Here is a 24,482-nt window from a genome sequence, read left to right as displayed (position 1 = left end):
AAAAAAAAAAAAAAAAAAAAAGTGTTATTAACAAACTAAAAGAATGGAAAAAATAAAATAATAACGAATACTTTATATATCCAAAGAAAGGCATGAAAGATGAGAAAAGTGAACGTAAAACACAGGAGAGTAAAATGGTTAAAATAAACCCAAATATAATTTATATAATTTTATAATTATATAAAATAAAAATATAATTTTATATAATTATAAAATAAAAATTTTATAATTATATAAAATTAAAATGATCTACTCTAAAGACAAAGGTTATATTAATTATACATGTTGCTTACAAAAGAAAAAAATTAAACATAAGGACACAGAAAGACTGAGTAAGGATGGAAAAAGATACAGCATGAAAAATCTAACCCAAGGAAAACTGGTGTAGTTAAAACTAATATAAGGGAAGGTAGACGTTAAGGCAAGAAGCATTACTAGAGTTAAAGAGGGACATTTTTTCATGATAAAAAAGTCTGCTAAAAAATAAAAAAAGTCTGCTGATCAGGAAGGTATAATGATTCTAAATATGTATATTTTTAATAAAATAGTCTCAAAATACATCATACAAAAATTGACAGAACTACAAGGAGAAATAAATAAGTTCACAGAGTATCCCAACACGCTCTTGGTGGATGTGTCAAGAATACAAGGCTGCTCTTCACTCAGGTCATTTCCCAAGAGGGCTGAGTTTGCAGCAAGAAACCTTGAGGGGTGAGGACATACTTCCCTCTGGGACAACAAACAGGTTTGCTTGCTGCTTACTGTAAAAGTGGGGGATTCCCCAGTGTTCCTCTCCTATAACACAACCCATGACTATGCAGGGACGTGTTAGGGCCCTCCAGGTCACCTCTGTGGGACTCGGGAAGCAAGAGGAACTGATGCAAACAAACATGCTGATGCCCATGCTGCTTGCTGTTCTGTGAGTGATGCAGTCTTTTGCTTCTCACCCAGAAGTCTTGTGTCTTCAACGTATTACTTATAAATAGGTAAAATCAAATCCTAAACCTAAGGATATGTTACTTACAACAGGAAGGACCTAGAAAGTTTAAGTAGGAGAATGGAAAAAATATGCCATGCAAAAAGCAACCAAATGAAAGCTGGTATAGCTATATTAATGTTAGACAAGCTAGTGCTTCAAGGCCAGACGCATATCTAGACTTAAAGAGAGACATTTCTAAATAACTGAAAAAATCCATCCATCAAGAAGGTATAATAATTCTATGTTTGTATGCTTTTAATAACATGGTCTCAAAATACACAAAGCAAAACTTGATAGAACTATAAGAAGAAATAAGCCTATAACACACTCAGATTTTTTTAAAAACACACCTCTCTCAGTAACTGATAGAACAAGCAGACAAAAAGTGAGAATATAAGGGATTTGAACAAATAATTAACAATTTATTAACACTAAGTTATATGTGTGTATATACATATGATGGTATCTAACTTCTACAGAATACACAATCTTTTCAAGTACATGTGAAACATGTACCATAAAAGTCCTGACAAATTTCAAGGGATTTTCTTCATTCAGAGTACTTCTCTGACCATAGTGGAACAAAGCTAGAAGTTAATAACAAAAAGATAAGAAAGATGCCCAAATGCTTGGAAATTAAGAAACCCACTTCTTAAAAGGCATTCTTGTTTTTTTTTTTTAAATTGAGGTGAAATTCACATAACAAAGTTAACCATTTTAAAGAGAACAATTAAGTGGTATTTAGTGCATTCACAAGTTTGTGTAACCACCACCTCTATTAAGTTCCAAAACATTTTCAAAGAAAATGAAAAAATGTGTTTAAAAAAGTCCCAATGGAAATTAGGAAACATCTTGAACTGGATGTTAATGAAAACATGATATGGGATGTGCGCGATATAGCTAAAGCTGTGCTGAAGTTATTATACATTACTTTTGCCCATATAAAATTTAAAATTCAGCTTAAATGGACAAATTCCTATAAAAACACAACTTACCAAAACCAACACAACAAGAAACAGAATAGTCTTATGCCATTTAATAAATTAAATCTGAAATTTAAAACCTCACAAAGAAATCTCCAGGCTTAGATGACTTCACTGGTAAATTGTTCCAAATGCTAAAAAAAGAAATAATACCACTTTTACAAAATCTCTTCCAGTAAAAGAAGAAGGAGAGAATACTTTCAACTCAATTTATATGGTGAGCATAATCTAGATACCCAATCTGATAAAAGTAGTATCATCATCATCTTAATAATTATAGACCAATCTCTATAATTCTCACAGATGCAAGAATCCTAATAAACATATTAGTAACAATACAGCAATTATTTTAAAATTATTAGGAATGTGAGGTCACTTGAATATTTGAAAAACCAATCAATGTGAGAACCTCTGCTTCTGCTCATGAAGTAGTAACTCATCATCCCACTAAAATCAACTAGAAAACTGGACAAAATATACGACGCAACTATTTTCAGACGTTGAACAACAGGCAGCAAAGGTCTTTGATCCCTGAAAGAAAGGAAACACAACAAAACAAGGTGAGCCCTGTGATTGCCCTGGCTTTTTGCGGAGAGGTAATTTCCAAACTGCAGCACAGGGAAGGAGAACCTAAGTAGAAGCCCAGCAGTTTCACCGACTTTAGGAACTAAAACGTGAGGAGGCTGAGCTGGGTGGAATTTGGGGGCAGAGTCTATGAAAGGAGAGAGTTATGCATAGGAAGAACTCCAGAAGTCTGAAGAGGGGTCCCCTCAAGTCTTTGGCTGAATACTAATCTATACATGCACAGTGTGAAACTCCATGAAGTCAATTGAATAACAACTGCCTGGGAGCTATAAGCTAAACATTTCCCAGAGCTCACCTTGATGAAAATCAAGGTTTAAATTTCTACCAGCTCGAGTAGAGACACCTCATTGAACACCTGGGGCAGTGACCACAGAAAGGTCACAATTTAGTGAAAGAGCTAAACTAGTCCTAGAGTAAAGTACTCTATACCTGTGTAACAAAGCTTAAAAACAAACATCAGAAAGGTCAGCTAATACCCACAAGTCACTGCCTGCTAATAAAGACTGCTTCAACAGTCTTTAAAGGAAGACAACAAAATCCAAACATTCAACAACATAGCATTTGTAATTTCCAGTATTCAACTAAAAATTTATTCGGCATGTAAAGAGTAGCAATTTTGGCCCATGACGAGAAGAAAAAAAAAAATCCATAGAAAAATAAACCAAGGGACTTCCCTGGTGGTTAGAATTTGCCTGCCAATGCAAGGGACACAGGTTCGAGCCCTGGTCTGGGAAGATCCCACATGCCGCAGAGCAACTAACCACGTGCGCCACAACTACTGAGCCTGCTCTCTAGAGCCCGCGAGCCACAACTGCTGAGCCTGTGTGCCGCATCTACTGAAGCCTGCGCGCCTAGAGCCCGTGCTCCGCAACAAGAGAAGCGACCGCAATGAGAAGCCCACGCACCACAACGAAGAGCAGCCCCCGCTTGCCACAATTAGAGAAAGCCCGCACACAGCAACGAAGACCCAACACAGCCAAAACTAAATTAAAAAAGAAAAAAAAAGGTTGAAAAATAAACCAATGCAATTCACCACATTAACAGAATAAAGGAGAAAAAGCATATAATCATGTTGAGGATACACTGAAAAAGTATTTGTGAGATTTCAACATCCATTCATGTTAAAAACAATGACAACAACACTTGGCAAATTAGGCATAGACGGAAACTCTTAAAATCTGATACAGGGTATCACAAAGACCTATAGCAATAGGTGAAATATTAAAAGCTTTGTCCCCAAGATTCGGGGGAAACAAAGATACTCATTTTGATTGCCTCCATTCAACACTGTACTGGAGGTCTTCAATAAGCCAATAAGCAGAAAAGGGAAGTAAAAGGCACAGAGATTAAAAAGGAAATAAGAAGTATAATGATCAAAGAAGAAGAAATAAAACTACCATTATTCACAGATGACATAATTATGTATGTAGATAACCCAAAATGATCTACTGTCATACTATAATAAGTGAATTCAACAAGATCGCTACATACCAGGGCAATATACAAGAAATATACTGTATCTCTATATACCAGTAACAAATAATGACAAAACATAATAAAATGTAGTTTTAAAAGTACCATTTATAGTAGCATAAAAAATCAAATATGAATAAATTTAACAAAAGATGGCCAAAACCTTTATCTAGAAAACTACAAAACATTATTGAGATTAAAGAATGCTTAAGTAAATGGAAAGAAACACCATATTCCTAAATGATAAAGACACCAGTTTTCCTCCAAATTGACCTATAGAATCAATACAATCCCAACAAAAATCCAAGCAAGTTTTTTTCGCTTTTTTTTAGAAGTGACAGGATGATTCTAAAGTGTATACACAGATTAAGAGTGGCCAATATCTTGAAGAATATAGCTAAGGGAGAATACACAACCAGATGTCAAGGTTTAATGTAAAGCTACAGTAATTAAAACAGTTAAATGTTGGCACAAGAAAACTATACCAATGGAACAATTCCAGAAACAGACCCACACATATACAATTACTTGATTTATGACAAAGATTACAGTATAGTGTTGAGGGAAAGAATGATCTAATAAATAGTGCTCAGTTAATCTTGATTCCTACCTCATGTCATTACAATCTATTTGAGAAGGCAGACCAAAAAAAGTACATTTTGTATGATTCCATTTTTACGTAGCTCAAAAGCAGGCCAAACTACCCATGCCCGATATTCATAGTACCATGTCAATTTAAGAGAACCACTTGACCAGTTTAACTTCTCAAGTGTCAATGACAGTTGACATTCATGAGTCTTTTCACCAAAGCTACGACTATATTTCTGCAGAGGAAACACATTCTCTACTTGCTCAGATGAGCCCATTCATTTAACGAGCCCAACTAGACCAAGAGTTGCAATGGCGACCTCTGAAAAGCCACAACTGACTTCTGTAATTGCATAAGAGCATCTTGCTTTGAGTTGTTTTAGAAACAGACGTTTGCTCCTGGGAACTTTAGCTCACACAGATGTTCTTTTCAGCTCCCACATGTGCTAAGGTTGGGTTTGCGGCAGGTAGAGTTAAACTGGAAGGCTGAACCAGGCATTCCTCATTTTACTGCACTTCACTTTATTGTGTTTTGTAGATACTATGTTTTTAACAAATTGAAGGTTTGAAGCAACCTTGTGTCAAGTAAGCAACCTTGTGTCAAGTAAGTCTATCAGTGCCACTTCCCCATGGGCATTTACTCACTTTTGTGTCTCTGTGTCACATTTTGGTAATTCTTACAATCTTTCAAACTTTTTCATTATTGTTATATTTATTATGGTGATCTGTGATCCTGCATGTTATTACTGCAAGAAGATTATGACTCGCTGAAGGCTCAGATGATGGTTAGCATTTTTTTTTGCAATGAAGTATTTTTAAATTAAGGTAGGTATGCCTTTTTAGACATAATACTATTTAGCATACTTAATAGACTACAATATAGTATAAAAATAACTTTTATATGCACTGGGAAACTGAACAATTAGTGTGACTCTCTTTATTGTGATATTCAATTTATTGCAGCGGTCTGGAATGAACCCACAATCTCTCTGAGGTTTGCCTATAATGGCAATTTAAAGTACAGGTCTTGGTAAATTCTAACTTTTCCCTTATCGTATATTACATTCGTTTAAAACTGTTGTTATTTAAACTGTTCTGACTTTGCCTAAAACTAAAACAGCGTTAGGATAATTCACATTTTGGCACTTAAGTACTACTTACTATAGCCCCTCCCCATTATATGTTTCTCATACCTTTTTCAATCCACAACAAGTATTAATTTGGCTTTCACCTGTAAGTATAAGCACTGTTAACATTAAAGCATATTTTTTCACAGACCTCTTACTTCCTATCCTGATTTTGGCAACCTGGTCTCCTCTCTGGTATTCTAAACCTGAGAGGAATTCTTTAGTAGGCTTGCCTTACTCATCTGTGAAATATTAAGTGTTGCTCCTTCTACTTTGATTTGTTTCAAGCAAATACGTTTAAAGAACAGCAAGGTAAGGGATTTGCCTGAATGTCAGATGGTGGTTCTGGTCCCAGTTCAACTAACCATAGTGTCCTAGGCAAACCACCCAATGCCTCAGTGTTCTCACCTATGAACTATGGCATTGTTGCCTGACATACAGGAGGTACTCAGTCTATGAATGCACAAGAATTAGATAGTTTCAAAGACACCTTTCAACTTTTTACTATATATATATATATTTTTTGCAGTACGTGGGCCTCTCACTGTTGTGGCCTCTCTCATTGCAGAGCACAGGCTCTGGACTCGCAGGCTCAGCAGCCATGGCTCACAGGCCCAGCAGCTCCGTAGCATGTGGGATCCTCCTGGACCGGGGCACGAACCAGTGTCCCCTGCATAGACAGGCGGACTCCCAACCACTGCGCCACCAGGGAAGCCCCAACTTTTTACTATTTTTAATTCAATTCACTTCTGTGAAAAGTAGTCAACCAGCAAAATAAAATGCAAATTAACTAGCTCTATTCTTGTTCCACTACTATTCTTGGGGAAGTCTGGGATTATAGAAGAAATCAGCACTGGAAAGTGCTACTAGAAGATTAAAATGGGTAATGAAAATACCATAATACAGTAACCACATTTATTGTAAATAACTGAACTAAAAACCAGAAGAAAACTCCCCTCAAAATGAACCAATGAATGAGAGTAGAAAAAGATTCCTATCAAGAACTCTTGACTTTTTTAAAAAGGTCAATAAACTCAGTTTCTCAAAAGAGCCATTTATATTAAACAAGGTATCTCCCAAGGAGAAGCAGCTACCACTGAGGTTCTTGCACTTAGATTTACTGCAAGAAGAGTGTTGTGTGAATGTACGACGTAAGTCAAAGATAGAGAGAAAGAGGATGGTGGGGACCATTATCTCTGGAGATCAACCAAGAGAGAGTTCAACATGTCCTATGCAAGGTAACTTTTGGGGTCCTTTATCTTACATTCTTCTTTAAGGAAATTTTCTTCACATTTGCCTAAATTTTCTTCTATTATTTCTTGTCCACCCCTATTTACCATGCTAAATCTTTTCCCCTTCTGAAACAGACTTTTAAAGAAAACATTTAGAGAACTGAGAAAACAAGACACACTGGAAATGCGGACTGTCCTTTTACTGCACAGTAAGAAATGAGAAAAGGTTAGTGTGAAATCCTGGACTCTAAAATTAAAATGTAAACAGAGAATGCTCAGTGACCTTTTCTTAGAAGGCTCACACGAACGAATGTCATGATACATTGATCAAACTTTTATTCATTTGTATTTTCAGGATGTTGCTATTAATACCATGTGACACTCAACAGTTAATTACACTATAATATGACATTTTGTCCAAATCACTTCACCTCTACGTTCTTCTTCAGCTATGCTACTTTAGCCTCTGGTTACTTAATGGAAAAACGATGTATTAAAGTCTTATTTTTGTAGGGGAGGGAAGACTTTACCTTCTTAGGTCTGTACCTGGGGCCTGTGAATTAAACTGTCAAAAGACAAATTAATAGGAGAAACAGCATGCAAATTTAATTGATGTTTTTAACTTTACTTCCAGGGGGCTACACAGAAAAGTAAAAACTCCCCCCAAAACTGTTAGGCTTTGAAGCTTATATATCATTTTAACAAAGGACAATAAATTATGGAGAAGTAAATAGGCAAAAAAAAGGGGGGGGAGTTTGGGCTTTTAGGGGTGGTAGATTGTGGGAAAGTAAATACACGGGGAAATTAATGGAAGACAAGGGTCATTTTAGTAAGGGTTTTTTTTTTGCAGACTCATTTCACAGCACCATCTCTCTGTCCCGTGATAAGGGTTGTTGTCTTCTTCCTGGTACAGGAGAGAGGGGATACCTTTACAAATGGAAATATATGTCATCTTTACAAAGGGAAATTTATGCCCTGCTTTTAGGCAGAAGCACAAGGACAGAGAATACTTCCTGTATCTGCTGTTTCTCAAGTGCCTTCAGCTCAAAATAATCCTTATGACAAAGTAGCATATTGGGGCTGGTATATTCTTATCCCCTTAATTTTCTAAGGGGGAATCAAAGTTCACTTGCTAATGTAAAAATATTGGCTCCCAAACTGTTCTGAGGAACTAGTTCTCTAGAAAGTCTTATTTAAAAAAAAAAAAAAAAGAAAAAGAGTTCTATGGTCAAATAAGCTTGGGATAATCAAATGCTAGATTAAACAAAGTTAACATGATTTTTTTCTTCAGGAAGGAACCTTTAATTAGCTAACAATGCATTGTTATTCTGCAAATGGGGAGTGATAATTAATTGTGTTCCTCAAACTTATTTGACCATGGAACATGTTTTTCAAAGTATTTTTGAAGACGGGTGGTTTTGTAACATTATGTTGAGAAATACTGGGATTAGCCATCTTTCATATGGAAGTGCAGAAGTTTAAGTAGCTAATGAAATAAGTGTAAGCCAAAAGGTAGAGCTGGCAATAAAGCTGGCAGCCAGCAGTAACTGTGCTGCATTCTGAGTCATGCTCCAGGGGACTGAGCTCAGGGTTGTCCCTATGAAGAAAAAAAGTGTCCAAAGCTTCTGGTTACCGCTGAATTAAAACCCCTTCTCGGGCACTGAAGAATAGCAATGGATAAAGAAAAAATGGTCTCATGTGCTCATTTCCATCCTTGGCTCTGTACAGCTCCAGTTGTATTATTCTTAAACATCTATTAACATGATTGCTTCATAATTACAAAGGCTAACTGCCAAGCATTTTTCACAGGAAGCAAGGCACTGCACGTTTTCAACTGCTCTTCTGGTGCATGCAAAAGGGTCAGCGTTCTTTAAAAAATCTTTTTTATCTTACTTTAATTGAAGAAACACCTCTAAAATACCATGTGAGTACAAGATAAAAAGGAAAAAGCACATTCAAGCTAGGTAAGTGCAATAATATAGATGATCTCGGGGTGGGGGAGTATAGGATACAGAATTGATGCTACCAATATATCCCAAGCACAATGGTACCTACTATCTCCATCTGGGTATGCTGTTCTGCTAGAAATTTTAATTTCAGCAGAGACCATCCTCAAGGCTGCCATAGGCTGATTTCAAGGTTTCCAATCAGTAAATTTGACCCTTGATCTTCAAAGGTCAACTGCCACCACGTGTTCCCTTCTTAATCCTCCTCCCTGCTCCCTGGATAGGAGCATAGCTACGCACTCAAGTCAGAGGACTGGCTGGCAATATCCTACACTGCCTCCAAGATTAGGGGGAAAATGCAGAGGGGGGGACTGGTATTTACTGAGCAACCAGGTGCAAGATGTTTTCATAAACATTACCCCATAAACAAACAGATCTTTTCCCCGTTTTGTAGATAAAACTGTGACTTAGAGAGGTTATAACATTTTGTCAAGGTCAAACCAAATGCTGATGAGCAAATTACGTAAAATTTGAGTCAAGTCTGGATGAGTCCAAAGTCTGTTTTACAATATCATGTTGTCCCCTGATCATAAAAACTTCATTTTTTATAGGAGCACAAATGGCCCATTTATACCATTTCTCTCAGTATCTAGCAAAATATCAACTTTTATCATTGCACTGACTTCAAGAGACCTGATAATATTTAGATCTTCTCATTCATTTGCCCAAATCAATAGAGCTATTTATTCTCAACTGCTGGTAATGTACTTTCTTAACTCAGCATTTTGTGAAAAAAAGTCTAAATACTTGAATTGCTTCATTTCATGCTCTTTCTCTTGGCATGTGTCTTTTTGGTCTGCTTTTAAAAATAAACTCCAAAATCACAACATATTCAGATATGAAAAACGGGATGGAGAGCAATGGGAACACTAATGTGAAATGGTCACCTGGCTAGAATACCTGTGTCTGTAGTAATCCCAAATCAAATAGAAAAATTTTGAATTTATGAAGCAATTACTCATGTGTGGTTGATTAAAAAAAAGAAAAAGGCACAAAACTGCCCTGGACTATAGATTGGATTCTACCCCAGTCTCCCACAGTTGCCACCCTGGTTAAGACCATCTGATTCAGTTTCCTCATTATTTAAGATTAGAAAAGATCTCTTAAGTTCCTTTAAAAATTCCACAATTCTATAGTCAACTGCAGTTCACTGGCCTTTCCAGTGAATAAACAATTTAAAATAATGCAAGTCCCACTTTCATCATCCCTTTCTTAATTTGACAGAGGCAAAGGAGTTATTCATCTTGCAGTTAAAATTTTCTTTTTAGTGTGATAGAAAACCAAGCAGCAGAGAAAAACGTTCAGTCACCCAGCTAGACAGAGTTATATACAGTGTTAGGAAAATGGTTTATTTAAGGAGAAAGCAGCACAACAGTTTTGCTTTACTTTGGTTGCAGGTCTCATGAGTCATTTCCTCTAAAGGGCAGAGGGAAAAATCAATCTTTTCCAGGAAAGACAGTAATACGGTAAAGCTTCTTTCCCTCTTGCTTAGCCTGATACTATATATTCACAAATGAACATAATTCTGAGTGCAAGTCCTCATACAGATGCCCATGACACCTGCTTTCAAATTCTTATACTCAGAGATATTATGTAACAGACCATTTGGCCCCATCCTAACCCTGGTAACAAAGAGACCTAGGTTTCCTACGTTCGTTTCCTTGGCATTTCACTCCCCTTATTATCCCATCACTTTCATCGTCCCCTTCCCCGCCCAACACAACTGTTGATGCTGCAAGAAGCATTGTAAGACAGGAGTCTAAATTTTACCCACCACAGACTGGTAAACTTAAGCAAACATTAGTCACTCAAAAACATCACTGACTTGACGTTCTGGGTTTAATTTCCTCATGAATTCATCATTGCTTCAAAACATCAAGATGAGAAGCACTGGTCTGGTCACTGGCAGTGTGCAATTCTTGCTTAATTCTTCAAAAGTTCGTTGGACACGGTCAAGCCTAAAGGTAGATGCACTAGATTTGGGGAAATGCTCCCCTTAGCCACTCTAGTGGATGTGGGAATGGGGAAGAGAACTAGTGGGCAAGTTCACCCTTCCCACATACATATATTCATCTCTGCTCTGGTCACCATGCCCAGGGGCCTTATAAGCAGAGGTCCATTGTCAGAAGACAGTCATACTCACTGTGAACTCTACCATCGCAGGATCACCATTCAACCTCTCACTGATGTGAGGACGGCACAGTAATCTCAGTACAGCGCTTCTAAAACTACAAAGTGCGTTTGAATCACCTGGGGACTTTGCTGTAATGCAGATTGAGATTTAACAGATCTGGGGTACAGCCCAAACTTTTGCATTTCTAACAAATTTCAATGCAACACTGATGCTGCTGATTTGCAAACCACACCTGAGTAGCAAGGTCCTAGTACAGATGCCTTCCCAAATCTGGAGCACATTTTACCTTACCGTCTCCTTATGGCTGGTTATCTATCAAGAGAACTAAACAGGGCAGAAAACTCAGAAGCTCTGCATTGGAAGAAATCCATCCTGAATACAGGAATTAATTAAGTTCACTGATTTTCACTGCCCGGTCCCTGGACCTCTGTTCCTGCCCAAATGGATCTGCCAGATTCTTCTTGCTTAGATGATCGACAAATCTTGGCCCAGCCTCACCAGCCTTATCTGACATCATTCGGCCAGCAACTCAAACATTAATTGTGTAGCACCTGCAAAAATAAAAATGCAGGTTCCTAGGCTCTAACCCTGAGATTCTGATTCATTAGGCCTGGAGTGGCCCCCAAAATAAAGAGACATTCTAGGTGATTTTACACATTCTGAGATTTGGGGGAAGGAAACGCATGTCTTCTTTAATGGATCGGAGCAACTTATATCCTATGGTGTTGATGCCTTTCCATCAAGGAAGACAGCCAAGAAAGGAGGGATAGAAAGAAACATGACTTGAGCATCTTACATTATGGTAGAAGAAATAATTTCCTCCCCAATTTGGACACTTGCTTGAAGTCACTTGTAGTTAATTCCAGTATATTTTGTCCTTTTCTTTAGCGAAGTTCACTAAAAATGTGAACTATTACTCTGTAGAAAATTCTTTTAATGTAGGTATGATTATAGATATAGTTATTTAATAATCAAAATATCAAAGGAATGGTTATTTATTCTTCTGACTGAACAAATAAAGTTGGAGTTGTTCACACACATTCTTTTTTCATATATACCAGAAGACAAACATTGAGATCAGCTAACAAAAATAAGGACTGAATATTAATTAGTGCCATTAAAATGGCAGAAGAATATGTAAAATACAAAAGGTAACTTTACCTAGACTTTATAAATGAAATGTCCTCCCTAAGAAGGGCTACAGTTTGGCTACTTGGTTTCTCTGGGGGCGGATGTGGCATCTTGAGGGGTGTTATTCTCCGCTGGTACAGCTACAGGTTCTGCCACAGTAGCAGTGATCTCGGATTCAGTAGGGATGGCCTCTGAACTGGAACTGTCTCCTATGTGACTAGGGATGGTCTCAGTCTGAGAGGCTGAGGTTTCTTGACTGGGGCTGGTATCTGTTAGACTAGGTACAATGTCAGCTTGAGCAGGTGTGGCCTCTTCTTCTGTTTCCAATTCTGTTTCCTGACTTTGAACTTCTTCACCTTCTTCTAGCATAGCAGGTGGTAGCTGTAATAAAGTCTAAAGAGAAAAAAAAAAAAAAGAAAGAGAGAGAGAGGGAAGACATCAAAGAATCCAAATAAAAAGACACTGGCTTATAAACTTAAGTTCTCACATTATCTTCCTAATTGATACTGTCACTCTAGAATTCTCCAAAACACTGCTGGCCATGTTATATTACAGATGTAACAACTCTGATGATAATGGCCTAAGTTTTACTGACTCCATGGAATATGCCTGCCTAGATATCAGATAATAATGATGAGATCATATATTACATCCTCAGGGAGAAAAACAATATCAAAAGCTATTAAATTTTTTAGCAAAGGAATTTATTGTAACACTCTGGAAAAACAGTGGCTGATTAGGACTGACTGCCACACCAACTCAAGAAAGGACCGACTTCAATCAAGGGGCCCTGTGAGGGGTGAGAAGGAACCAAGCCTTGAGACAAGGCCATGGCAGGGAGAGAGCATCAGGGCACAAGGCTCCTTTCCCACTTAACCAGAACACTGGAGCAGCTCTATATGCCTGGCTTCCCTTTTACCCCATGGCGGTCTGGAGCTAAAGCTGGGCTTCTCTCTTCAGGAACTGTTTCTCTTGTTGGAAACTGAAAAAATTTTAAAGTAGTATTCACAGTGGCAGCACAAAATGTGAAATACTTAGCAATAAAACTAACAACATATGTATAAAGCCTGTATGCTGAAAACTGCCAAACACTGAGGAGAGAATTCAAAGAAGACCTAAAGAAGTGGAGAGAGAGATCATATTCATGGAAAGAAGACTCAATATTGTTAAGATGTTAATTTCCCCAAATTGATCCTAAGCAGTAATACTCCAAAATCCTAATCAAAACCTCAACATGCTTTTTCTGGGGGTTGAAATAGACAAGCTGATTCTAAAATTTATACAGAAAGGCAAAGGAACTAGAACAGCCAAAACCATTTTGAAACAACAAAACTGAAGGACTCACATTATCTAATTTCAAGATTTACAATAAAGAAACTCTAATAAAGGTAGTGTAGTAAAGGCAAAAAGGGAAGATGCAAAGATCAACAGAACAGAATAGAAAGCCCAGAAGTAGACTCTCACATACGTGGCCAATTGATTTTTCTACTAAAACAAGGTGAGATCCTAAAAGTTCTCAAAATAAGAAAAAAAAAAGTGTAACTCTGTGTGGTGAAGGATGTTAATCAGATTTATTGTGGTGATTGTTTTGCAATATATAGAAATAGCAAATCATTATTTTATACACCTGAAACTAAAATTATATGTCAATTACATCTCAATTTGAAAAACTGCTTTTTTAATCTCAAAAAAAAAAAATGACAAGGCAAGTCAACAGAGGGAAAAAATAGCCTTTTCAGGAAATGGTGCTGAAACAACTGGATATCCACACACAAATGAGTAAAATGTAACCTTACCTTGCACCATATAAAAAAAATTAACCCACAATGTACCATACCTCTAAATAGCAAATTAAACTATACAATTTCTAGAAGAAAACATTAGGGGAAAAAACCCCTGTAATTTTGGGTCAGGCTAAGTTCTTTTAGAACATAAAAAGCATGAATCACAAAAGAACAACTTGATACACTGGGACTTTGTCAAAATTTAAAACTGTTTTTTGAAAGACACTTAAAAATGAAAAAACAAGTCACAGACTAGGAGAAAATATTCATAAAACAAACATCTGAGGAGGAACTTGTAGTCAGAATAACTTTTAAAACTCTCAAAACTCAATAATACAACCCAAAAAAGTGAGTGAGAGGCCTAAACAGATACATCCTCAAAGATATGCAGATGGTAAATAATCACATGAAAAGATGTTCAATATCAATTGCTATTAGAGAAGTGCCAATTAAAACCACAATGAGACCATTACACACCTACTGGAATGCTAAAATAAAAAGACCAAACATAGTAAGTGTGTGTGAGCTCTCATACATTGCTGGTGGGAATATAAAATGGTACAACCACTTTGTAAGACAGGTGGGCAGTTTCTTAAAAGAAGTTGAATACATACTTACCATACTATCCAACCATTCCACTCCTAGAAATTTACCCGAGAGAAAGTATAAAGACTTGTAGGAGAACGTTCATAGTAGCTTTATTTGTAGCAGCCAAAATTGGAAACAACCCAAATGTCCATCAGTGGATGAATGGGTAAACTTGGTAATCTGTATAATGGATTACTTATTCAGCAATAAAAGGAAAAGGACTACTGATACATTCTGAAACATAAATGAATATCAAAATAATGCTGAATAAAAGTAGGAAAAAAGAGTACATGCTGTATGAGTCTATTTACATAAATGTCTAAAAAATGGCGACTAATCTATTGTGACATAAAGTAGATCCTTGGTTTCCTGGAGAAGGTGGAAAAGGAACTGGTGAGGGATGAGAGGGATTATCAAGGTGTACGTGGAAAACTTTTGGGGATAATGGATATGTTCATCATCTCGATTATGGTGATGGTTTCATGGATATATACAAATATCAGAACATATCAAACTGTATACTTTAGATATGTGGAATTTATTGTATGCCAAATTATATCTACAAAAGATGTTTTTAAAATATGGATGTTACATGAATAGTAATCTACTTTGGTTTAGCTGGTTTCCTGCAAGGAATCAAGTATGTTAAAGATTTATTCGGCAACAGGGAAGATTCTACAGCAAGAAAAATAAGAGTCAATTTTGAGAAAACTTACCTGATGATAATGATGTGTGGTCTGTATCAAATGCATATACATGTTGTATACAAAGTTTGCCATCTGGGGCATATTCTTTATTATCTGTACTTCATGAGATGGTCTCTCTCCATTCTAGAAGACGGCAAAAAGAAAGTTAAGTATAATCACTTATATGCGGAAATCTAAAATATGACACAAATGAACTTATCTACGAGACAGAAACAGACTCAGAGACATAGAGAACAGACTTGTGGTTGCCGGGGGTGTGGGGGTGGGAGGGTAAGGGAGGTATGGATTGGGAGTTTGGGATTAGCAGATGCAAACTATTATGTATAGAATGGATAAACAACAAGGTCCTACTGTATAGCACAGGGAGCTATATTCAATATCCTGTGATAAACCATAATGGAAAAGAGTATGAAAAAGAGTGTATATTTGTATAACTCAATCACTTCCTGTACATCAGAAACTAACGCAGCATTGTAAATCAACTATACATCAATAAAATAAATTTAAAAAAAAAGAAAAAGAAAGTTAAGTATAGAGTGAAAGACACTGAAAGCTAACACTTCAACAGAAGCCCATGTCTCCATTTTATGTATGAACACTATTTGACTATTAGGGTTTGGAGGAAATAAGAACAGGAAGAGGACATTAAGATGTAAGTGTTAGAGTCGAATAAGGATTTCATGAAGAGAAGTGATTCAATTTAAATTTAGAAAAGGCAGAGATGAGGAGAGAGCTAAGAGTCACTAGCTTTTAATATAATTTCAAGTTGGTAAGTAAAACATGAGTTTTGGTCTACTAACTAATGTAGAAGAATTCGTAAGACATAAGCAATCATTTGAATAGAAAAAAACCATCAACATGGTCTCAAGGGTATTCACAAAGAAAATATTAAAATTATTCTTCCCATTTATGTTTTTCTAAAAAATAAGAAGCTATCATTTATTATTACTTAATATATAGACTGTTAGTCATGAGGGTTAATATTTGCCAGGTTTCTTTTTTCGGCCATGCCATGCTGCTGTGGGATCTTAGTTCCCCAACCAGGGATCAAACCTGTGCCCTCTGCTGTGGAAGCGTGGAGTCCTAACCACTGGACCGCCAGGGAATTCCGGCAAGATTTTTTTTTCTTTACTAATACAGTGTATGGTCAAAAATGTTGGCAAATAGTAGTTTAAGGTGTAAACTTTGTAGTACCCATCAGAACCATGTGGGGAAAGTGTTAAATAACAGAGGCCTGGGCTGTAGCCCCCCAGTGATTTCGATTCAGTAGGTCTGAGGGAGAACGAGGTGATTCTGATGCAGTAGCTTCTGACAACAACCCGAGAAACACCACTCTATCGGTGTAGGTAAAGTGGTAAAGCAAATGAAGAAAACAGAAAATGTGCACTTCTTCTAAACCATCTGAGAATAAAGATTAAGAACTTTCCTATTTAAAGTCATTGTAAAATTTTTATGAAGTCTCATCCTATCTTACTGTACCATTCAGAAAGTCATAGAGGTAAAAAACATATCAAGAAAGAGGATTTCACCTTAAAGTGACAAATTATTTAAAGCACATAAAGTTAGAAATATTTAGTACATTAAATAGCATTTCTCAGAATTAAGCAGGACAGCGGTATTTTACATAAGCAGGTGTTCTTTGGACGGTGGTCACTTTCTGTAATGGTCACAACTTCTGTGTGCAAAGACTGCCATGCTGTTACAACTATGGAATATTGCCTTTAAAGCATGGAAGTCTTTCTGTTTGTTTGTATTTGCATATTTTCTGGCAGCTTTGCTGGGAGCAGCCTCTCCTGAGATTCAGGGCTGCACAGTCCTCCTCACCCCTCACACTGTCTCCTGAGCAGAGGATGGGGAGATGCTCCCAGCCCTCAGCCCCCAGGGCTTGAGTCCATGGTACTGCCTAGAGCACCACTTTCCAAACCTTCTGTTCCTTGGTATTGCCTCCAGGTGTGTCTGCAGCCCTTGGCTAGGAAGCACCTGGAGAGTGTGTTAAACCTGAAGACACCTAGCCTCTGCCCCAGACCTCTCATCAGCAATGTGCCTGTTTAATAATCGGTCCACAAAAGATTGAGAACCTCATAGCTATAGGACTGTGTCCAGACCTCAGAGCCTGACACTCAAGGCTGCACATGGCCCCACCCCATTGTATCGTTCCATCCTTTCCCTTCTATTCCTCCACAGCAGCATTTCTTTTATTTAAAGGAAAAAAAACAATTAAAAAAAAGTTCTTAACATTATTACAAAATAAACACACAGAATTTAACTTTTTTTTTTTTTTTAAAAGAGGGGTGGGTGGAATTCCCTGGCAGTCCAGTGGTTAGGACTCTATGCTCTCACTGCCGAGGGCCAGGGTTCAATCCCTGGTCAGGGAACTAAGATCCTGCAAGCCACACAAGTGAGGCCAAAAAATGAAAAAATAAAAAAAAAATTTTTTAAATAAAAAAAAGAGAGGTGGGGAAAAGAAATATACTGTGAACATTTAAGACAGTTTTATTTAAAATTCAATGGACCTCCAAGACATTTCATTAAATGAAAAACACAAAGCCCAAAAGTCTATAGTATGAGGACCTTCATGTAAGAAAGAAAACAACGTAAGAAAATAAAGTTACCTGCTCCTTTGTGCAAAAGTAAGGCTAAGCCAGAAACTGAAGAGATAATGTTACCTCTGGGAAAGGGAAGAAAGAAGGGGAGATAGGAGATGGGTAGCAGGGATGAGGAGAGAGTGGCACTTCTGAGTTAAGTGTTTGTGCTATTCCCTGACACCTTCCCTCAGAATGCAAGCTTCTTGAGGGTTCTCCAAGCGTTAAACCAGTTATTACTGTTATCAGGTGATTAGTTAAGTTCTCCTTACAAAGCTGAAGAGAGGCAGTACAGTATGATGATGATTAACATGGACTCTGGAGTCAGGCTGTCTGGGTTTTTAAATCTTGGACTCTCCATCTACTCAGATGTGTGGCTTAACTACTTAACTTCTCGGATCCACAGTTTCCAACATATGGAAAGTGAGGTTAATAAGAAAACCTATTGAACAGGGCTGTTACTGAGAGGAAACGAGATAATGTATGTAATGTAACATTTATTGAGTACTCACCATGTAGCAGGCTATTAGCTTTGACATACATCATTTTATTTCCTATTAGTAACCTGTTCAATAGGTTTTATTAACCCCATTTCCCATATGTTGGAGACTGGATCAGAGAAGTTGCCTGATATGTGGTGAGCACTCAGTAAATGTTAGCTGGTGTTATTTTTACATAGAAAATCTTAATTCAGTTCCTTAGCGTAAGGAGCACTCTAAACCAGTGTTCAGATGATTTATGTGATGATGCTCTTTGCTAATGTGGTCACCTGTAGGCTTACCTTTCTACTGGTTGGGAAAGGTTCTGTTGGAATTATATGCAAATGAAGTGGGCGGGCTGTGAGCTGGCTGAAAGCTGGAGTTAGTTCAAAACAGTTTTGGAAGAGGGATACTCTGGCGAAGATATAAAGTCCAAGTCTGGCTCTAGACATGGCCACCACTAAGCGACGGACATCCCTTTGAGAAACAAATAGAATGAATTAAAACATATCAAGATTAGTAACATATTTATGTAGCCTTTTATTTTTAAAACATATTCCACTAAATATTCCTGTTAAGCTGTGGCAATAAAGAGTTAAGCTTCTTAAAAACTTAAGAGAATAAACATTAAGTTAATCAATGCTATGTAACTAGTTAACCAAGTAAGAAGTTAATGCTTTATTACCAACTTCTATGTTTTTTTTGCGGGGAGAGGGTGGGGAGAATCACAAAATAACCAATGACTGATTAAAAAGGTGTAAGTTGCTATACTAGTATTACGATACAGTTCGGTTGTCAGTTACCAATTTACTGTATCACCACCATTGAGTCAATTCAAACCAGCCCTTGCTCCATTTCACCTACCAAATTCCCATGCTCTGTCAAGGTTAATGGGTCAAATTTTACTTCCTAGATAACTCTTATCATACTGTTTTATACTTATTTATAATAATAATTACAAATACAAACAGAAATACAGTATGACGAATGATATAACATAATAATGCCATCTCTTATTCACACATTTACTCTAGTACCAACGCCCAATGGCTGGACTATACTAGGTCTCAGTGTTCACATAAGCAGTAATAAAAATGCCAAAATGCATGAGCCAGCTATACATGTAGCTGTCTATCTGATGAACGATAGCAGCTTTCTTTATCTTTCAGAAAGAATATGTTCTTAAAACTTTATCTGAATTTACTTGAATCAAATGAACTTATTTCCAAAACAGAAACAGACTTAGAGAATGAACTTATGGTTACCAGCGGGGAAGTGGGGTGGGGAGGGATAGATTGGGAGTTTGGGATTGACATGTACACACTGCTATATTTAAAACAGATAGCCAACAAGGACCATGTAAAAAAGAAAAAAAAAAAATTACAAAAGAGTGGCTATGTGTAAAAGGAAAAAAAAATATAAAAGAGTGGCTATGTAAGTTTAATTTCACTTCACTATTAGTTAGAATGTGTTTTAGTAAGAAAATATAGTTTTGGTTTCAAATACAGAGGACAGCTTGTTTTCTTGAGATGCTTAGATGGCTATTTAAATTTGCGAGTATTCTACAAAAGAGAAGACTTTCATGAATAATAATAAAATCTGGTACAGTCATCCCTAACTCCTGAAAGAAAGTGTTAAAGAGTGTTACAGAGGTCAAATGTTACAAAGATCATATAATAACCAGACAGAGAATCGGGAATTGGAATATTTATCAAATGGCTTTTCTTTGTCTCTGCATAATGCAAGATATTTGGGGAATATCTCTAATTCAGTCTCATTTTCTATTGTGTTTTACGGCCTTGATAAGGATCTAGTCTCCCTTATCAGGAGGGACTGTGCAACATCATATGTCATAGCAGTTATGTTGAGGGGTACCCCCACCTCCCAGCAACCCAAACTAAGAGAAGTTCATTTACGTATGAGGAGGAAGCGTACCCATTTGCAGTAGCTTTGAGGAATTTCTACATTTGTGACACCCTGGATTCACGAAGGAAATGTCACCTTCTAGGTCACTGCAGGCCAAATTGTTTTTACTTCCTCTACATCCCTTAGAAGCCCTAGGGGTCACGCTATAGGTGGGTGGTTCCAAAACTAGTAACTGGATGTACGATGCTGGAAATACTTAGCATGAGTTCTCACCTAAGTATTATAAACTTAATAAAAACACTGTTAAAACAATGTTGTCAGGGAAAAAGGTGGGGAGGGCATGGTGGAAGGAGGTGACCTAAGCCGTTGTTTTCATGGTAATCCCTGTATTATGATATTCAGTTCTCCCTTTCTCATCCAGAAGGCTCTGTCTCTAGGCAGAGCAGTGACAATGAACCTGTTCCTCTGAGGAACTTTTCCCTCCAGTCCTTAGTACTGTAGGACAGTTAAGTGGCTCTACTAAGCTCGATCTCCACTGTACATGAGGAGAGTTAGCCTAAAATCTTCTGCAGAATCAAATGTAGGTATTTTCCAAGGACATGTTTAATGTCTCCTCCACTGGATTCTAAGCTCCATGCGGACAGAGATAATGAATGTTAGATTTACTACTATATATCAAGAACTCATCACATTGCCAAATAATAGAAGGATCTGTGAACATCTGTTAAATGAATGAGCAAACACTATAAACATAACAAACTACCAGGGAAAAAAAGCAAAGGGTGGCAACATGAAAAGCCAGGGTTCCTTGGAGCTGTATCTTGAAACCAGGGCAATGAGAACTACCACCTTCTTTCACAGTCCCCAGAAGATGGCTGGACAGAAACAGCACTGTTAAACAACAAGCCATCACTCTGATAGAGCCCCTACAAGGAGACAACACAGGAAAGTTACAGTTTCACTGCTTTGCTCTGAACAAGTCACAAGCATTTCTATTTGTAGCTGGGCTATTCAAGTCAGTAGGGACAAGAACAATGAACGTTGGAAAAGGAACCAGAAATGTCTCACTACTCTAGCTTCTAAACAGCTCCACAGTGTCCTAAAACAGGTCTCTGGAACTGACGCTCAATAGCCTGGCTCCTAAACAATCACCTGATTAGTCTAGCCTGGATGAAAAAAAGATGTGGGTAAAAGAAGAAAGGCAGGCACTTGGGAAAATGGCTTAGCAGTTTCTTAAAGGGTTAAACACAGAGTTACTATATGACCCAGCAATTCCACTCCAAGGTCTACACCCAAGAGAAAGGAAAACGTACTTCCACACAAAACTTGTTCATGAATGTTCACAACAGCATTAGTCCTAATAGCCAAAAAGTAGAAACAACCCAAGTGTCCACCAACTGATGAATGGATAAATAAAAAGTAAAAAATTCACACAAAAAATAATGAAATATTATTTAGCAATTAAAAGTAATGAAGTACTGACATATGCTACAACATGGATGAATCTTGAACACATTATGCTAAGTGATTTCATGTATATTAAGTGTCCAGAATAGGCAAATCTATAGACATATAGTAGAATAGTGGTTGCCAAGGGCTTAGGGGAGAGGGGAAGGGAGTAACTGCTGACAGGTATAGGGTGCTAAAAATGTTCTAAAATCGTGAAGATAGCTGCATAACTATGAATATACTAAAAATCACTGAACTGTACACTTAAAATAGGTGAATTGTATGGTGTGTGAATTATATTCCAATAAAGCTATTAGTAAAAAGAGAAATATGGAAGAAAGTAGGTTTCCTTGGTCTCTTGAAACACAAAATATTGTACTACTTCCTAGAAAAAGAAAGATATGAAAGATTGTATTTACAAACAAAAAATTCTATGAGGAGTTTGATAAAATTCTAGCTAAGATACCTAACCTATCTGGATAGTTGAATTGTAAATCATAGGTCAATTGACTTTTTCCCCTCTATGATTTAATAACACTACCACCACCACCAGCAGCCCCCGAAGAAGAAGGTAGACTTCCAAAAGGGAAGTTTGGCAAATACAAAGAAGACAAATTTATCTGGATAAAGAAAATTTAGATATGTAAGACAACAGTGAGATCAGGTTCTTTTTTAAGCCTTCATTTATAAGCATTTTGTTATCATCATCTTTCTCTTTATTTTTTTTTAAGTTTCCAGAAGTCAGGTAAAAAACAGCATAGAAATAAAGTCATGGGAATGTGAAAAAGACAAAAAAAGCACTACAGAGTAAGAAAAAGGGAAGGGGAAGAAGCAGTATTCATGTATTCATACTGTGAGTTTGGGTAAGAGATTTTAATTATGTAAATCATAATGATACCCTATGCAGCAGCAGCTATAAATTTCAATGTGGAAATGAAACCGCTTTTTAGAAAAGTTAGTCTCCAAAACATGTTTGACACTTAAGTAAAAACACACTGTATTTTAGAATGCTATAGTATTGAAACAATTTCTTGAAACATTACATCTTTGTTTACTCTTACGTAAAAGTTATCGGTCTAATGGAACCTGATCACTCTGGGTTAAGCACCAAATAGATCTTGACTTAATGACAACATTATGAGAGCTTGCAGAATTTTCTTTTTATATCCATCAAATAAAATAATAAAATGAACTCTCCTTATAGTTTTGCTAGTAAGTCATATGAGATGAAGGTTTATATAAAACTAAATGGCTGCTTTGTAACAAGGAGGTATTATTCCCATAAATCTCCAGCACATAAATACATCACAATAAGTGATAAAGATATATTACTGTTCGTTTTGACAATTCTTAATACTGGGAGAACAAATGGTTCCTTTATCCTAACACTGAAGGTAAAAGACTGTGTAGGGAAAAGCGAGAAATCCTGTGCAATGCAAAGTTTACTCTTAGACTTTTTACCACTTTACCTCTTTTAATTTCTGACATTAAGTTTCAAACAGACATAGGAGATACATACATACATACATACATATATATATATATTATGATCAAATGCTATCTCTGACTGTTCCTGAAGAGTAAAAAAGTTAAAATTACTAAAACATTTAAGATTCAAAAAATTCAGAAGCAATGGCAATGATTAACTATACAAAGAATATGATACTGCTACAGTCCAACAAAAAGCACCAAAATTAATTAAACTTTCAACATAAAATTTAAAACTACTTAGCCACAGAAGCTCAAAATTAAAGCATACAGTAAAGTTCAACACTATTATGAAAACGTTTCCTTACATACCTCAGATGGCCCACTGCCCTCGTTCGTACTAGAGAAAGAAGAATATAATCATTCTGTTGACCTTGAAATCTGTCAACGGTTGTCACCTGAGGCAAAAAAAAAAGGGGGGAATATGGTATATTTTCAAAAGCAAAAACTCTAGAGAGATCATTTAAATAAAGTGCTAGAAATAAAAATCTTATCCTGGGCTTCCCTGGTGGTGCAGAGGTTGACAGTCCGCCTGCCGATGCAGGGGACACGGGTTCGTGCCCCGGTCCGGGAAGATCCCACATGCCGCAGAGCGGCTGGGCCCGTGAGCCATGGCCGCTGGGCCTGCGCGTCTGGAGCCTGTGCTCCGCAATGGGAGAGGCCACAGCGGTGAGAGGCCCGCGTACCGCAAAAAAAAAAAAAAAAATCTTATCCTTAAAATAATCAATCCCAAAAGAACATGACTATATACTTGGAATTGAAAGAACAAGTTAATGAACACTATGAAATAAACCATGGTAACCAGATTCGGCTATGTCCCTATGTTATTCACACTTATAGCACTCATCCTTAACTCTGCAGATACCTAAGTAACTATTATATTTGTGGAATTAAGAATCTTCCCCCTACTAGACTACTCAGCTCCATGAAAGCAGGGACTGTTGTTCAGCTAATTATATACCTGATATCCCAATTTGATGCCCAGCAACATTTTAAATGTACAATTTGATAAATTTTGACAATATATACTCCCAAATAACCACCACCACAATCACAATTTCCATGAGCTCAGTCCCTTTTGTCATCAAATCTGTATCCCCCAGCCCCAGGCAACCACTGATCAGCTTTCTGTCACTATAGATTATTTTGTTGCCAGTTCTAGAATTCCATAAAAATGGAATCATAAATTAGAAGTTCATACCTTTTTACTGGTGAATAGTATTCCACTGAACGAATATACTACAATTTGTTTATTCATTCCCTTGTTCACGGAATTTGGGTTGTTTCTAGTTTAGGGCTAT

The 24,482-nt window shown here is 37.0% G+C and overlaps 1 protein-coding gene across 3 annotated transcripts in view; it reads right to left on the bottom strand.

Moving 5' to 3' along the window:
* The window catches only part of AQR (aquarius intron-binding spliceosomal factor), a 116,816-nt gene that overhangs the window by 6,226 nt on the left and 86,108 nt on the right, over window positions 1-24,482 (bottom strand). The window contains exons 32-36 of one of the 3 annotated variants that reach the window (XM_024732462.1): window positions 23,494-23,579; window positions 18,681-18,855; window positions 15,327-15,440; window positions 12,269-12,631; window positions 1,242-2,493 (exon numbers count right to left, since the gene is read on the bottom strand). In XM_024732462.1, coding sequence (XP_024588230.1) covers window positions 12,317-12,631; window positions 15,327-15,440; window positions 18,681-18,855; window positions 23,494-23,579 — 690 coding nt within the window. In that variant the 3' untranslated portion in view covers window positions 1,242-2,493; window positions 12,269-12,316. Of the gene's footprint in view, window positions 1-1,241; window positions 2,494-12,086; window positions 12,632-15,326; window positions 15,441-18,680; window positions 18,856-23,493; window positions 23,580-24,482 lie in introns of those variants that run through there. The other 2 variants (XM_024732461.1, XM_024732459.1) reach the window with 2 other exon arrangements.

Source organism: Neophocaena asiaeorientalis, unplaced genomic scaffold (genome assembly GCF_003031525.2).
Source record: "Neophocaena asiaeorientalis asiaeorientalis breed wild unplaced genomic scaffold, Neophocaena_asiaeorientalis_V1.1 scaffold119, whole genome shotgun sequence".
In the NCBI taxonomy this organism is placed as follows: Eukaryota; Metazoa; Chordata; class Mammalia; order Artiodactyla; family Phocoenidae; genus Neophocaena; species Neophocaena asiaeorientalis.
The sequence above is the reverse complement of the archived record's forward strand: the minus strand, read 5'-3'. Positions and strand labels throughout refer to the sequence as shown.